Source organism: Cloeon dipterum, chromosome 2, assembly GCF_949628265.1.
Source record: "Cloeon dipterum chromosome 2, ieCloDipt1.1, whole genome shotgun sequence".
Lineage (NCBI taxonomy): Eukaryota > Metazoa > Arthropoda > Insecta > Ephemeroptera > Baetidae > Cloeon > Cloeon dipterum.
In genome coordinates, this window is record NC_088787.1 from 14,793,735 (window position 1) to 14,810,428 (window position 16,694).

Sequence of the window (16,694 nt, forward strand, 5' to 3'; positions counted from 1 at the left end):
TCTTTAACTACATCTCTATCTATCCAAGAATCAGACACAATCTACTCATAATTAAACAGTTTGAAAGTCTTGTGAACAACCACAATGGAGAAACTGAACTATATGGAAAAAGATTAGAGTGAGATTGAGCTTATTTGAAAAACTAGGCAACAGGCCAAGCTATAACTATACACCCGAGTAATTATCACAATGTGCTCTCTTTCATATACGTATCAAGCGCTTGAAGAACCCTTATTAAGTAAAAATGGCATTTCTATAGGCACCTTGCAAATAGTATAAATATGTTGCAAGGTACTAGTAAGTTACGTTGGTCGATTAATTTATAGCAAGTTTTATAATGTGTACAGGTTTCGAGGCGAAATTGCTCGAGTTGAAAAACTGGAAACGTCAATTGCAAATTTTTTAACAATCGTTCAAGGTTACGCGCCGGCAAGTTTTATTTCCGTGCCCCAAGCAAGCGGAAGGAAATAGCAATTTAGCCATCGGATCTGGTCAAGAGATGATTTTTTTGCAGGAGCAAAAAATTGGTGCGGAGGCCACAAAGGATGGAGTTAATGCACACGCCGATTGTAAGGTTGACACTTTCGAATCCCACCACGCTCAGGCAAAATTATTTAAGGGCCGGTAGCGGGGCAGTCGCCGCTCAGTCAGTCTAGTCGGCCGCACGCTCAGCCCAGGTCAGTTTTTGCATTCTTCCTTCCTTCCTCTCGCCTCGACCTTTTTACGTTCCTTCGCAAGCTATACTTTCAAATATTCGGCAAAGTCACTCGAAACCTTGCACGAAAGCGATCATTCCATCAATTGCTCAGCAGCTTGTTGCATTCTGCAAAATCACTTTAAATTATTGCCCTTAACTCACTTTCGTTCACAGACAGAAACACCAAATTAAGTACAATTTTTCTTTCGTCATTTTTCATTATAACCACGTTAAAAGGAGTAAATTCCAAATAAAAATTCAAGGCCTTTCACTCATTTAAAGTTTGCTGATCTATATTTTAAGTTTTTACTGATTAGTCGTAACATGTATAACGTGAATTCATTCAGATTGTGAAGTAACTTTTGTTTTTTTATAAATAAATCAAGTGATCTTCAGCAGTAAATTTATTTATTTCTAAAAATCAGTGGCTTTAATCGAATTGGCTTTAACTAACAAATTAACTTTTAAAGCTGTCATTTAAAAGATTCTTTTTGAACATTTAAATTGCTTATTTGGAGTTATTATACTATTGGTTGAATGCCAACAAGCGGTTGAAAACTTCAAAGTACCTTTAAGTTTCAATCTTTCAAGCGAGATGTATCCAATTGCGATTGATTGTATTTCTAGGGAACTATTTTAATTTCCTCTCACCTAAACACTATATTACCGTAAATGTTTAATTGCTCTTAATTGCTCGATATAGTCTTAGTTGCACATTTACCCTTCAGACCCCACAAATGCAGCGTGACTTTTATTTATTTGCAATGCAGGCTTTACTGGATAGTTGTTTAAGTGTTGTGAATCAGAGCGCGTAGCGAAATCCCCTTTGGTTAAAAATCACTGGTAGTAGAAGTCAATATAATGGCAGTAATTATACACGCACACGCGAGTCAGCGTGTTTGAATGTCTCTACGTAACTGACAATTCAAAGGAAATAAATTGGAACGGATTGAGCAAAATTCTTGTAAGACCAGGATAATAACGATACACTTTATGGAGAGCGAGAGCGACCTTGACTCACCGTCACTCATGAATAAAACAGCGCGCGCCGACTTTTTTCTAGCCGTCCTAGAGCCAGACGGCTGGCCGATGCCCGACCTTTTTTCCTTAGTTATTTGCTGGTTAAACCTTGATCTTGATTTTTGCGTCGGATCAAAATACAAAAAAACTGCTACCTTCAAAATCGTTTGTTTCCGTCAACTAAATAACTTTTACTCCTTGCTCTTCGCCTATGTTGTAGCACATAAAAAGCAGCAGTTAATAAAACCTGATTAACTTTCAAATTGAATACATGTCACTAACGTCGATAGTTTTAATAGTTCAAAGTAGGAAAACAGCTATTTTGATTAATAGTTAGTTACTAAAGCTACGCTCTTTTTTAATACAAGAAGGATTCTAAATTGCTAAATCGATAAAATTCAACGACAAGCAAGAGATATGTGAATTTTATGTCAGCTCTGACGGTTGATTTCATTTTTGTAAATACGCTAGAAAAAATACAACACAATATACAAAATCTGCCTACTATCTTTTCTTATTGATCGCGGGAGTTGATGGGTTTGCATAATTTTCAGCTCGCCTTCTGCGAGTTCCGAGCCATGTTGTTTGTAAAAGAGATATGAGAGTTTGTTTTTGCCCTTTGCGAGGGTTTAACCTTAACCACAAGCCAACGCAAAAATGTTTGCACAGGAAGGCGCTTTTAAGTTAATACTGACCACCGACCACAATGCACCGAGTATTAAGTTAGCAGAAGAGGGAAATAACAGAGGCCCTACTTCCTCTTTAACGAATAAAGGATGTCAGCATTTTGTAATTACTTTATATGAAGTCTCAATATACATTCAAGTAATCAATAAAGCAAGAGTGCGTAATTGTTAGCAAGTACCGCACTGTGCCATAAAAACCTGAAAGCAGCCGATCTCTGCTCTACCTAAAAATATCACACCGAACACAGCAAATCAGATTTCTCTTTCGTCTGGGAAATCCAAGTCGAACAGGTGTTGTGTATTGTGCATTTGTGTGAATGTAAGAGTCTAATAACGGTAAATATAACCATGCAAACTTTTAGAACACGATACATGCACTTCAAGACAAACTGCAATATATCATTGTATGTACTCTTAGCATTTTTATGAATTTTATCGTTTTCTTTCAAATTACGACTTTAATATCAATGACAGCCTCGTTCACATAATTTTGTATATTAATTTACCAAAAGTGAAAACCCTCAATCAATTTTACTTTTTAACAGCACCGACGTTACTTTTTTGCAATAAGCCCCTGAGCGATTCGCCTCTCAAACCCATTTTGACGTCATTTGCAGATGCAGACCGCTTTGCATTGTTTTGATCTCTCTCCTGATAAATTTTCCCCGTAGTTTCCTGCGAGAATTTCCCCAGTGACGTCTGTTGAAAACCTCAAAAGTATTCATCCAGTTACCGCTTGTCTTGAAAACCGGTGTTTGAATAATCTCACTCGGCCGCAATGCAAATTATCTTTTTTTACGATTACTAATAAGTTATTGAATATCGGTTTCTTGAAACAAATTTCACGAGGCATAATCATGCAAAAACAAACCAATACGATTGGTCTGCTACTGCGCAATTTTTCACGTTCGCTGGGACAACAAAGCGCGGAAACGAAGGCGCAAAAATAAATGTATCAAATTGTAACCTTGGCCCGTACGTTCAACTGAAATTGCGGTGCTCAATTAAACAATTAACTCTATAGCACCTACCAAAACAGCAATTTAAATTCTAAAGAGCTAAATAGTTCCTGAATATCAATAATACCAATGCGAGCAAGTAAGTGGTATCGAGTTTTTCCTTTATGAAGGATCAGAACTTAAGTGTGTCCTATTGGCAAGCAAACCATCAAATATTGTATAGTAAGAAATTTAATACAAGAGTGGCAGGAAGCGACAAACAAACCGACAAATAGTGTAACGTACCGGTTGTCCTGGCAGAAAAAATTGGTCCCCACTCTTTTCTTACAGTTTAGTATAAAACCCGGGAAGATGCAGCTTTGCAATCAAAAAGTGGCGAAACTCAATCAGAGCCTCTTCCAACAGATGCCTGCCTCCGATATTCCCACGCTGACCGTCTCCGACGACGAGATGGAGGCGATGGAGGTGCACCGGCACTGCGCTACCCTCTCACCCGCCAGCTCTAGGTCCAGCACCCCTGCGACCCAGAAGGGCGATGCATCTGACAAGTGGTTCGTCAGTCTCGCTGAGAGAGGACAGCACGAGGATTTCCTCACCAGGGCGGCCTCCCTCATGTTGCAGGAGGCAGTCTTTAAGGTTGCAGACAGGAATTCTTCCCGGTGAGTGTTTTATTTTAAAGCTAGATTACATCAAAATTGCAAAAAATTTGATTATTTCAAGTTGGATTAAAAAAATTAAACCAGCTATTTTTTTAATTTTTAGTAAAACTATGCGAAATAAGACCTCAAACTGAATGATTTTTTTTGTTTGTTTCCAGAGTGTTGGAATGGCAAGAGCCTGAACAGCTGAGGCGACTGATTGAATTTGACGTGAACGAGGCGCCAGTCTCGCAGGACCGTCTTCTCGAGCTTATGGACGACGTCATCAGGTACAGCGTGAAAACCGGCCACCCCAGATTCGTGAACCAACTTTTCTCCAGGTAAGAAAGGAAAAACGTAGCCAACAATTTAAATTTTAAACATTAATTCAATTTTAGTGTTGATCCGTACGGTCTAGCAGGGCAATGGCTTTGTGCTGCCCTGAACCCTTCGGTTTACACTTACGAGGTGGCCCCTGTTTTCACCCTGATGGAGGAGACTATCCTTTCCGAGATGAGGAAAATCGTCGGTTTTACCCAAGGCGACGGACTTTTCGCCCCAGGAGGCTCCATGGCCAACGGATACGGAGTCAGTTGCGCCAGATACGCAAAATTCCCCAAAGTCAAGGTAATTTTCTTAATTTATGATAATATTATGACACATTTTCTTTATGCACTTTGGACAAATTTTAATATATTTTTCTGAAATTAGACAGAGGGCCTTCGTAACCTGCCCCGTCTTGTGGTGATGGCCTCCGAGGACGCACATTACTCTGTGCAGAAAATGGCTGCTCTCTTTGGCCTCGGTGCCGACAACGTGTACTCAGTGGCCGTGGACGAGCGTGGACGCATGAACCCCTCCGACCTGGAGGCTCAGGTGGAGCGCGCCAAGAGCGAAGGGGCCGCCCCGTTCATGGTGCTGGCCACCGCGGGAACAACCGTCATGGGCGCCTTCGACCCCATCCAGAGCATTGCCGATCTTTGCGAGAAACATGACATGTGGCTGCACGTGGACGCTGCCTGGGGTGGCGGCGCTCTCATGTCCAACATGCACAAACACAAACTTGATGGAATCCACAGGTGAGAAAGGATGAAGGAATGAAAAATTAAAAACCCTGTCCCGTTAACGTAATCTGAATGAAATATGAATTCCTCAGAATGTGAGAAAATAGCTTAAGTCTTTAAATCAACTTTTAGAGCTGACAGTGTGACCTGGAACCCTCATAAGCTGCTGGCCGCTCCTCAGCAGTGCTCAGTTTTCCTCACCAAACACTGTGGGGTGCTGTCAGAATGCCACTCAGCGGCAGCCACGTACCTCTTCCAACAGGACAAGTTCTACGACACGTCTTTGGACACAGGCGACAAACATGTCCAGTGCGGACGCCGCGCCGACGTTCTCAAGTTCTGGCTGATGTGGAAAGCCAAGGTACTACATAATATCCCTTGCTATTTAAGGATTTTTTTACCATTTCTACGTTTTCATAGGGAACTAGCGGACTGGAAGCGCACATTGACACAGTTTTCGACGCAGCTGACTACGCAACCAAAACTTTAAAATCCAGGGCTGATTTCAAGCTGGTTCTTGATGAGCCTGAGTGCACCAACGTCTGTTTCTGGTACATCCCACCCTCCCTCCAAGGGGTTGACCCCAAGAGTCATGGATACAATGAAAAGCTTCACAAGGTATATTCAGTTAACAGCTCAGAAACATTATATTTTAACTAAAATTGTCAAACTTCGGCATTAAATTTTTGTCTATTTATCGTCATTTCACTTTTCACGTTTTTAAAGCACTGTTGATTAAATTGCGGCACTTTTTTGTAGGTCGCACCCAAAATCAAGGAGAGAATGATGCGCGAGGGAAGCATGATGGTGACGTACCAGCCTCTGAGACACCTTCCAAATTTCTTCAGACTGGTGGTTCAGAGCTCAGGAGTAACCCATGAAGACATCGATTTCTTCATCCACGAGATCGCCAGACTAGGGGCCGACCTCTGAACAAAACGCGGATTTTAATTTATTTTATTCTTTAGCCTTCCCCTTATATTACTATGGCCTTTTCGCACATATAAGTTGTTAACAGTTGATGTAGACTGCTGAGCATAATAAATAAATTATAATTGTAGCATAAATTTCTGATATTATTTCACTTTTACCAAGTAATTTAATTTGGAAGCATAATTATGGTTTTCATACTGCGACCAGAGACCAAAAACACCAAACGCACTCTGCGTAGCTAAAATTTAATTGGTCCAAACCAAATATCGTTATGGTAATAATCAGAAATACTTGTAGTGGCTTTCATTATCAGGTGGTTTGAAATTCAGAGCTACAAAATAGTTAGCTCAAGACCTTTTAAAAAATTAATACTGGTGCAGAAAATTAGAGGGAAAACTTGGAAGGACCCTACCTTAACTGGATTCAGTCTTCCTCTTTGGAGGGCGTTTCCAACTCGTTTCCAAAAATTCGGTCGTAATAGTGAAGAAACTCGAAGGCGACCTCCACCATGATGAGCACAATGATCATCCATTCCAGACGAACGTGATGCCTGTCACTCAATTTAGCAGAGAGCAGTTCGACCAACTCGAGGCAATGGCTCAGTCTTTCGTTCATCACTCTAGTGCGTCTGTTGATGCTCAAGTGGCTGATCATGCGTAGATACAATGGTTCCAGGTGCTCTCTGTCCCAATAGAAATCTGGAGTGTCTAACAAGTCAGACCGGAGGTTTATAAGATGCCGCAGAGCAAAAAGTTCGCCAGTTTTCCGCAGCACTTCAGACTGGCTCAATTTGATGGCCCGACCTGCTTTCAAGTCCTGAAATATAGGAGGTTTAGAACCTTGCAGTAATCATAACACAACTTTAGGCTATAAGTTTAATTGGTTAATAAATAAAAGATTAAATTCAGGGGATATATTGTATACTGTATTAAAAACAAAATATTCATACCTCTGTTACATATTCTATGGAGTCGATGTACTTTTCTAATGCAGATTCCCATGAGCCCAGTTTAACAGAAAGAGCCACCGCATTGGAGACAGTGAACTTTTCAAGTACCAGATTTTCGCCTCCATTCCAGAGGACCAAATTTCCATCTATAAGACTACTCTTTCTGTGTTCACTGTAGCTGTAAGTCATGGATTCTGTTTCTTGGACCGCAACATCTTCTGTCAAACTCCTCAACTCGAAGGGCTTCATGAAAGTGAGTAAAGCCTGACTTTCAATTTCATTCATATTCCAAACAACCAGAGACCCTTCTCGGAAAAAGAAAATATCTCTAGGTTCTGAGCCAACCTCATACTTGGCAGTTGCATGAAGAACCTCTGTAAAAGTTTCAAAATAACCTATTAAAGTTATGAACGATTTGGCAAATAATGTTGAGCAAACCTGGCTCTGAAGCACCGTCTTCATCAACAAATGTAGGTTTGTACAAGTCTTGTTTCAAGAGAGCTGATTTGAGCGCTTGCAAGTCGTACTCCTCTGCAGTTGGAATTGCACTCATGTAGTAATGCTGCAATAATACAAAATGTTGATATCAAAATTGATTCTAATAATTTAAAGTCAATTTATAAGATCTCTTTCAGGGACAATGTATAAAATAAAATGTTGTCACAAGAAATCAAGGTTGCAAGTTTTTAAGGGATAACAGGAAGAAACGTTAGGTTGCTATTTTATTCAGCAAATAATAATGCTGAGCTCATGATTTTCTTTTGGAATATCCGGAATATCATTATCATAAGGCAAGCGGCGGTAGTAATTAAAAATAGTCCCGCAAAGCAAGATGCTCCCAAGAGATTAGTTAGTTACAGCGCATACATATTCAAAAAGTGCTTTGGCATTTAATTTCTTCTTTGACAATAACGACAACCTTTGCTTGCTTCTGCCTTCATTGACATATTATGTATATAATAAGAATGGAAAATTACCCCTGGCATCAACCTTTTTCCTTCGTCCTCAAGTGGCTTCCTCTTACGCTTTTTTATCTGCAGGGCAGATAGTGAAGGGGGTCCTCCGCTAGCAAATCGATGCACATTTACGATAATAGGAGTTTGGCGATGAACAGCTCGTGCCAGTGGGGCAACCACCCGAATAAATGACATCATCCTGTAATCAAATATAAACGATTTAAAAAAATAATAAGTATACATTTATCGTTAGAAACTAACGAAGTTAAGAAAATACATAATAATATGGTATAAATACATGTTGTTTCATACATTACACAATGTAAGCAATGCGTTAGACATTATTTATTTATGAATTAATCAGAATCAAACGAATCAACCCTGCCAACAACTATTATGATACATAGTAAGTGAATCGTCAATGCCGAATCATAGCTTAAAAATAATATTAATACATACGTTATATTAAATCAGGCCGAATTCTAAATATAAGGATCTGAATCTATCTTTCAATTTTTTTCAAACACTGCTGCAGGACAAGAGCAATCAACAGAAAGCACGAGCATGAGCGCATGGATATGGATCAAAGGTGTTTATTTTGGTTAGTTTCTCTTAATGGCACAGGATGGCGCTGGGAACCTGCAGGTTATCGCCTTACTGGATGGATTCTTCATTAGCTGGTAGAAATAAAGATCAATCTCTAAGTCAGTTTATGATGTTTACTGCCATCTACACCAACAATGGCTAACTACATACATATTCCCTTACAGCTTCTTTCGCTCCCTCCGATCTTCCCTCCTTTTTATGTTTCCCTACAATCATTCACATTCACATTGCGCAGTCCCTGCACCTGCTGTGCTGTACCCACTGTCGTTGTTGTCAATTGACTTGCGTGCATTTGTTGGCTTTTCGAAGGTTTGTGAAATTCATTTCGTAAAAGAATTTTTTAAATTTATATTAATTTTTATCGTTCTGCCTGATGATACAGTACATAATGCTCACAAACAAATATACATACATACACATATTCCTTAACAGGTTGTGAAGAGTCATGTTATTACATCGTTAGTGTTTGTCAACCATACATACACACGCTTTCGTATTGAGCCTGCATCAGCGAATATATACAAGACTCTCTGCAATAGCCTTTGATGGTATTGTTTACATCGCATCATGAAGAACCGAAAGTCGGCCGCTTGGTCTAAGAGAGTCAAAGGAAGACCACCTTTAATTAAGAGCATCCCAGTCGAGGCCAGTGTGCCACAACCTGATGAAAATGAGTGTGTCGGTTGTGGAACTAAGGAAGAGATCCTCATTGCCTTACCAAGGGACACGAATCCCAAAGATTTGTTCCCCAAATATGTGGTGAGTTTGCAACGAGTTACATAAAACTCAAAGAAACCGTGTTTAAATATACTTGCATATTCCACAGAACGACACAAGTCGTGGCTGCATTAGCTGCGTGTACCACGCCATACAAGTGCACCAAGTGCGAGAAGCAATGTCCTACAAACTGGACGATTATGAACATCCGAAGCATTGTTGCTTGGTCTGCAATGCCACCTCAGGACTGATGCCCATGAGTTCCGTGGAAGGGGCCAGAGAAGCTATCAGCCACTCAACCATCAATGCCCCAAACATCAAAAAGTACCTGAAAGTTCAATGCCGCCTCTGCATTTCGTGTGCCTATCCTTTGCAGTGGCTTTACAATACGTACGTATAGTTATAGTATGAAGAGTTACAATATCTTCTAACTCAATCACATCCACGGAATGTTTCACAATCAACGTATATTTTTTGACCTTAAAATGATTGCATACCTCACAAACGAAAAAATTCACTAGAAATTAAAACTTTGTTTTTAGGAAGTCTTAAATTTTGCACTAAATATTAACTGTTGATAACCTGCAGATTATTTTTAGTTGCTACTCTCAAAATATTTTATTCGTACTCTAAATTTGCAATATTCGAGGCTTTCGGAAGCATAAACAAAAGCAATAATTTGTTGACGGGAGCTCAATTGCTATTAAAACACAATATTTCTTGTGTTTATGTGCTTTATTTGAGTGTTCCAGACTGAGTTGAACTGAATAGTTTCATATTTTTCCCAATTTTAAAAATTTGTATCAAACTTACTACTAAACATATTTTGTACCTGTTGATGGTGCACACAGTCAAATTCAATATACCGCAGCAATATGTTTTTGAGTTGCGATTAAATTGTATTTTTATCATAATTATTAAAATTATGGTCATTTTGAATGCAGTTTCCTGGCAAAGAGGAGCACATCAAGTAATCTCTCACACATCACAAGAAAAAAGGGGTATTTAAAAAAAATATTATTGCACCTTTCGCTTCTTGTATGCTCTTGCACGGCTAAATATTTTCATTGTGCACTAAATTAGTTCCTCGTTTAATGTCAGTTGAATAGTTAAGCACACAAAAAGAGCTCAATACACAAACGCACCCCAATGCAAAGTTTTAATGTTAATTCTCAAATCCAGATAGTTTTCTATCACTAATGCTCTCTAAGTTCCCCATGAAAGAAACAATAGGCTTCATCCTCGTTGCTCAAAAACTCCTTCCTTCATTCCTTCAACAAGAAGTTTCATAGTAGGCTGCTGTTGGAGCAGTAGTTGTGTTTTTCAATGAATTAGGGCGCTACTATGATGCCGAAACTGTCGGAGGATTTAAGAAGGAAGTTTTATGAGCAGCAAGGATGAAGTCCGTTTCTCTCAGTTCCGGGAACAACCAACCCCAAACGCAAACGTTTTTACTTATGTGTTTGAAAGTAATTCAAGCTTGGATGAAAAAATACGGCCTATTATGAAAAATGAATTTATTTCAAGAAAAACTAATTACGCGTGAAAATGTTTCTTCTGCGTCTTAGAGTTTTTAAGTTCTTGAGAGAAAATTGCCACTAACTTGAGGTTTGTTCAATTCTTGAGAGGTAAATTAACAACAAGAATTCATCCCTCATTGACTTCAGATTTTTTGTAAATTTTTTATCTTTTTCAATTATGTATTTTATCTCATGAAATAGGGTGGACTGAATTCCCCGAAACTGGTCGAGTTTGATAAAATAACTCGGAAATTAACTAGTATGAAGTCTTTATATTTTTTAACCTTTGCTCAACACTTCCCGTGGGCTATGAGCTCACCAGGTCCCAATAACACCGCCAAGTGAATACCATGGGGCCCGAGTGGCCGCAGAGGAGCTTGGGCCCAATGTTGCCTTCTTTTTTCCTTCTTGCACCGAGGTGTTTTATTGATACGCCAGACAATTGTCCCTAAAGCCGCTGAAAAGGTGCGAAAACCAGCAAGTGGCGAGTCGGCCCAGGTGCGCCTCCCAGCCCATTGAGCTATTTGAGCATTTCGACTTTACAAATCACATAATCAACCACCTTTTGCCACCTACTTCTTCCAGGCTGCTTGTCTTGCGCATTAAATATAAAACGCATATTTTACCTAATGCAATGATAAATTAACCAGGTTCAAATTTTTGCAGTGTACCGATGTCTAAAGCAGAGCCAAGACTGACACCAGCAATCCAGAGCAGCGGAAGAACAGCTAAAAGGTCAGCGTCGGCTTTAATAGTTGTGAAAAAAGAGGTGCTTAGCAGTGATCTATCTGATGAAGAAAATACAAAATCATCCAGGAGAAAAAGCATCTCTAATGTTCCAGCTAAAACTAGCAAGTCAAACGCTCACGACGTAACGATACAAAACGGACTTGCGCAAACTCGAGCCAGGAGAAATGTCAAATTGGAGATCAAGGTGGTAGAAGTTGAAGATTCTCCTGCAACAAAACAAAGGACCAAAAAAGCTACTCAGATATCAACAGCAACCAGAACAAGGCGGGTAAATCCAATCAAAAAAATGGCGTTTGAATCCGAGGAGGAAGTTGGTTCTCCGCCTCCTCTAAAGAAATCCAAGGCTGAAGGAAGACAAAGCCGTCTGCGAACAAGAGCACTTCCTCGCGTAACCAAAACAACAGCTAAACAATCCACAAAGGGTTCCATTGCGCCTAAGAGTATAAAGGGCAATGCCAAAAGAGTGAGACCAAGGTTTCTGCGCCCATCTCTGAGCCCCCCTCCCAAGCTGATGAACCGCAGGAACACCGAGCCGCAGGAGAGGGTTTGCGAAACATGTCAGCAGATTTTCTACTCTGGGTTAGAGCTTGCTTTGCATGAACTTCGGCACACAGGCAAAGTGCTTAGGGTCAGCCTGGACCGGTATGAAATTCCAGAGCCCTTGCAGAAAATGGACAGCAGCTACCTCTTTGAATCGCCAGTTAATTTAGCCGGGCCATCCCAGTCTCTGAAAATGAATGAAAATGAGAAACTGCAGTTCGAGTTCAGTGAGCCTGAACAATTGACCGAAACTCAAAACAAACCAGAAGAGGCTGATGTTCAAGAAGAGGAGAAAGAGGTCCCTGCAGAAGAGCAAGTGCCATTTGAGGTTGACTCGAGAGACAACAGCATGGATAATACTGATTCGCATGATGTTGTTGGAAATCTGATCGATAGCCTGAAGGATCCAACTGATGATGATACCCTGGCCAAAGAAGTGCCAGAACCCCCAAGAGCAACACTCATTACAAATATGCTATCATTTGACTTCTTTGCGCCGAGTAGTCCTAAGGAGTCTCGAAAGTCGGTGGACAACTCGCCGTGTGAAGAACTGAAGACTCCTCCTCCAGTGATAGGCAGCCTTTCCTTTGACTTTTATGGACCTGACGATGACTCGCCATCTAAGAACCATAGCATGTTCGGCGCTGCCCATGTAGATCCAGCTCGGGCTCTAAAGTTAAACTCAGCCAACCCCTCAATGCCCATTCCCTCTGATTCGGATAGTTCATTCATAACCCCGCCCAAAGTGCGGCCGATTGAGGTTGAGCAAACACTTGACGATCCTTTAATCTAGATTTTTCCTCTTCACTATGATTGGGGGTGCAAGATACATTTCTACGCACCTCTCCCTTATCGATTAACTAAGGTAGTTTTACCAATTATTTGATTCGACACATAAAATGTATATATGCTCATTTGGCAAGTGTGCAAGATTATGTTATGGGATAAATACTTAACAGCTTATTAGATTCAAAATATAAAATTCATAAATTTTATGAAACCCGTCTTAAATTCATAAATATGTCCTGTGAACTCGAACGTGTTCAGCGATTTACTGCAACGCCTGTTTCTCTTGAGACCCAGTCTGCAAATTTGCTTAGGTCCGTAAACACAAAATAGTTTTTTGGGTCACACGAGGCTGTTGTCGAGTCCTGCAAGGATAAACTAACCATTCCTCGCAAGAACCACTGTCCAGGGCTGCCTATGGCTTGGGAGTAGAATCCACCACCGCTGTCTCCGTTGCAAGGGCCAGAACCTGTATTCAGTCCAAAGAAATAAAAAATTATTCTCTGATGTTTGCGTTTGGTTTCTTTTTCATGCAACTCTTACTTCTTACTAAAATAAGTTCATTCAAGATAAAAATAAACTAATAAGTTCAGTGAATTTAAATTAACTTAATTCATGAAAGAACTAGTAATAAATCTAAAATTATTCAACTGTGCTACGCTTGAGTAAATTCTTGACAGTGCCTGCTGAGTTAATAAAAAGAACATCATAATGAGTTCTAACAAACCATTAAAGCCTCAACAATTTAAAAAGGAAAGTCGGCAACTAAATAGACTTGATATTTTCCGCGGATGTTAAATTCTTTTGTCCAAATTGAAATAGATATTACCATCTCGTTTCCCCGCACAAAAGGTTGTGTTTGATGTGATGTAATAAAAATTTCGATGGCTTCGAAGGCATTCCTCTTGACTCACTATTGGTAAGGAAACCAATTTAGGCTCGCTTGACACTTGGTTTCCGTTCTCATCTCTGCCCCAACCGATCACCTTTAACGATCAAAAAAGGGAAATAAAATTCATAAACATTTTCCGGCTAGATCATTAGCTATTTTAGAAAGCAAAACTACGGGTAACTTGCGCTCCCATGCTTACCTTTCCATCGTCTTCATATTCAAGCCACGAATTATACAGACAGGCAGGTTGCACAGTAAAGCTATACTCTGCTGGGCTGCTCAAAACGAGTACAGCGAGATCGTTATCAGAGCTGACTCCATGCCGGTACTTTGGGTGCACTTTTACCAATGAAACCTAAAGACAAGTTTTACTGGTTAAACTGTCACATTATATATTTATGTCGGAGCGCATTTTACCCCTTTGGCCTGCACGTAGCTTTCAGTGAAGTCGAGAAGGTAGTGTTTGCCTAGGTATATGACGATGCTTCTTGGTTCAATCAATTTTTGCTTCTGGCTTTCCACATTATAAACGCAGTGTGCGGCTGTTCCGAATTTAAAATGTAATAATTTGTTTAAATACTAGTCTTATGGCGGTAGTTCACCTAGAAATAATTACCAGTTATAACATGCTGTTTGGAAATCAGTGTAGCACCGCACTGAAATCTCTGGCCTGTTCCAGTTGTGACGAACATTGCGGCTAGCCATGGCCAAGATCCTCTTCTTAGCGAATTTCCATTGATGACTAACTGATTAGTTGCTACTGGTATGCCACAATCGTCTAGAGAAAGCCAAGAAAAATCAGTTTTGCTGAAAAAAAAAATCTCAAGGACCACCCTCAAGCACATTTTTGGTCTAAATTAACGAAAAATTTTGTCAAACGCAATGTGAGCTTAAAATTTTTATTATCACGTGTACAATATAATATGATTTTATGTTTTACCTTTCAGAAAGGACTGAGGTGCGGTCTCCTTTTTTGTGGTATGAGCAGGTTGCTTTGTTACGAAAAACTTGTTACTGGAGACAGGCGGTCGCTGAGGCTCTTGTGGTTGCTCTTCAGCTTGGACTCGAATTGCCGACTCAGGTAAATCAGAATCAGTGACACTAGGTGCAAATGTTATACGTGTGGGTGAGGTCAGCATGTGAGTCAGGGTTATGGTTGTATATCCACCAGTCATGGCTAGAAAAATGAAACTATATATATTATATATGGAATAAAAAGATATTCCAGTTGTATGGGGTTAATGCTATTAATAAGAAAAAAATCCAAACACAAACAAATTTTAATTAAATTTGATTTTTAAAATTGCACACGCTTCTTGAAAAAGCCTATTTGCTAAAAGATCGTTCCTGCATTTTAGTAGATTATAATTTTTCATCTTAAATACATATCAGTATTTCAATTATTATACCTTCAGGGACCTGCTGGCATAGCGTTTCTTCATTTGCGCTAACTTCCAGTAAAATTGGTAGTGGATTTTGGATAGGGAAATGCACTGAGTAATAAATTGATTGCCTATTTCCCTGGAGCAGCCTGCTGATCAAAAAGTCTTTGTCGTCTTTGAGGTCTATTCTACCTACATATTTCTGCAATGTACTAAAGATAATGAAAAATTCAATCAATTAATATTGCTGTCATTACTTACTGAGTTAAAATAAACTGGGATGAGAAATCGCACCATAACTCTGATTTGCGTACTGTCTTGAGGGGGCGGGATGAAAAGCGCTCCAAACACTTGGCTGTTGTCTAAGTAGTAGTAGAACAGTCGTGGGCATGGAGAAGCAGGAATCGAACCATACTGCTGTCTTCCTGTGACCCAAGAGCAGGTCAGGAAGACCAAGAAGAGAGCCGAGAAACAGCCTTTCATTTTCGGTGATTCTCAAAACAACACCTGAGAACTGATTACTTCAGCATGCGGTCGACCTCCACGAAGTGTATGCTAGAGTTATTCACATATATTAGCGAGCGAGCCTCTTCCATGACTAGCAGGAATGTTTTGCAAGAGAGTTAGATGAGGAAAATCAGTGCTAGAAATTTGTTGACTTTGAAATTTAACTTTGCTTCTTTATACTGATATTGATTATAGATGCAGTCCATTTTTAATCGAAATAAATAATTTAAAGTAAGTTTATATAATTTAAAATTTTGCGCAGTCAAGTGCAAATATTTAGGCACGTTATACAAAAGTCTTTATACATATTCTCGTGGCATTGGGCACAGTCGTTAAATTTTGACTTTTATCGGCATAGTAATTTCTATCAACTTCTCCCACTCTTAGAAAGTATAAAAACCTCTTTAAAGACCACCTACCTTCACCGATTCCGTTGTGTGGATGACGTATTTGTTGTTTTTCCACATTTTAACACTTTTGCAGCGCAACTCTAAAGATCACAACGTCACAATTGCTGTTTCAATTTTAACCCGAATAAAAGGGAAGCTCAAATGGATTCAATTTTTATCCAATTTGAAAATGAGCTAATATCTGGCTATGACACCAGTTCCCTGCGCGGCAGCAGAAGTTTCAGGCCCTGGAACGCAATAGGGACTGTTGTAATCAGTGACTGCTGCGCCGAAGGGTATCCTCGGTGGCCCAGCGTAAAACAATTAACAGAGTGGACAGCTGGATCCGAAATATTGGCCCGCGGCACTGAACAGTGAACAGGGGAAATTACGTATTTCCAAAGCAGGCACTTGCTGTGTTTGCTAAAGGCAGAGGCGAGTGCACAAAGTGGGCATTGTTTGTTATTCTGCTCTTTGCGTCGGATTATTGTGGCCGTGCTGGCACGGCAAGAAGAGACAGAAGCTCTGGAATTTTAATCAGTTTGTGACGCAAACTTTGGCAGCATGGCTTAGACAATGCTAATGCACGACCAAGAGAGAGGGAATCCTGTTCTGCCTGATGGCTTTGAGTGATTTCCCCGGACACCGAAATTCAATATAATGGTAAAGTTAGATTCATACCTCTTGTACCCGCTCTTGCTGC

At 39.9% G+C, this 16,694-nt stretch overlaps 4 protein-coding genes across 7 annotated transcripts; 2 read left to right on the forward strand and 2 right to left on the reverse strand.

Moving 5' to 3' along the window:
• Positions 1–591: 591 nt before the first annotated feature.
• On the forward strand, positions 592–6,131 carry black (glutamate decarboxylase-like protein black). Of its 2 annotated transcripts, XM_065477367.1 has the most exons (8): positions 592–677; positions 3,768–4,021; positions 4,180–4,341; positions 4,399–4,627; positions 4,712–5,079; positions 5,197–5,425; positions 5,485–5,682; positions 5,824–6,131. In XM_065477367.1, exons 2-8 carry the CDS (start codon positions 3,768–3,770, stop codon positions 5,995–5,997), a joined length of 1,614 nt encoding a protein of 537 aa, XP_065333439.1. In that variant the 5' UTR covers positions 592–677; the 3' UTR covers positions 5,998–6,131. The 2 variants fall into 2 exon arrangements, with proteins under 2 accessions (XP_065333439.1, XP_065333438.1); XM_065477366.1 differs by lacking the exon at positions 592–677 and having other exon boundaries at positions 3,699–4,021.
• On the reverse strand, positions 5,667–8,515 carry LOC135935218 (required for meiotic nuclear division protein 1 homolog). Its single transcript, XM_065477371.1, has 6 exons — positions 8,362–8,515; positions 7,924–8,101; positions 7,385–7,508; positions 6,947–7,320; positions 6,410–6,813; positions 5,667–5,993 (listed from the first exon to the last, which is right to left on the reverse strand). The coding sequence occupies exons 2-5, from the start codon at positions 8,098–8,100 to the stop codon at positions 6,421–6,423; spliced, it is 1,068 nt and encodes a 355-aa protein (XP_065333443.1). The 5' UTR covers position 8,101; positions 8,362–8,515; the 3' UTR covers positions 5,667–5,993; positions 6,410–6,420.
• A 146-nt stretch (positions 8,516–8,661) lies between these two features.
• On the forward strand, positions 8,662–13,332 carry LOC135935214 (uncharacterized). Of its 2 annotated transcripts, XM_065477364.1 has the most exons (5): positions 8,662–8,817; positions 8,941–9,267; positions 9,335–9,615; positions 10,170–10,226; positions 11,412–13,332. In XM_065477364.1, exons 2-5 carry the CDS (start codon positions 9,076–9,078, stop codon positions 12,826–12,828), a joined length of 1,947 nt encoding a protein of 648 aa, XP_065333436.1. In that variant the 5' UTR covers positions 8,662–8,817; positions 8,941–9,075; the 3' UTR covers positions 12,829–13,332. The 2 variants fall into 2 exon arrangements, with proteins under 2 accessions (XP_065333436.1, XP_065333437.1); XM_065477365.1 differs by lacking the exon at positions 10,170–10,226 and having other exon boundaries at positions 8,663–8,817.
• LOC135935217 (chymotrypsin-C-like) lies at positions 13,004–16,465 on the reverse strand. 2 transcript variants are annotated; one of them, XM_065477369.1, is made up of 9 exons: positions 16,022–16,465; positions 15,357–15,602; positions 15,123–15,297; positions 14,654–14,890; positions 14,330–14,491; positions 14,131–14,255; positions 13,913–14,068; positions 13,651–13,807; positions 13,004–13,290 (listed from the first exon to the last, which is right to left on the reverse strand). In XM_065477369.1, exons 2-9 carry the CDS (start codon positions 15,576–15,578, stop codon positions 13,079–13,081), a joined length of 1,446 nt encoding a protein of 481 aa, XP_065333441.1. In that variant the 5' UTR covers positions 15,579–15,602; positions 16,022–16,465; the 3' UTR covers positions 13,004–13,078. The 2 variants fall into 2 exon arrangements, with proteins under 2 accessions (XP_065333441.1, XP_065333440.1); XM_065477368.1 differs by having other exon boundaries at positions 15,357–15,650.
• Between the last annotated feature and the right edge of the window lie 229 nt (positions 16,466–16,694).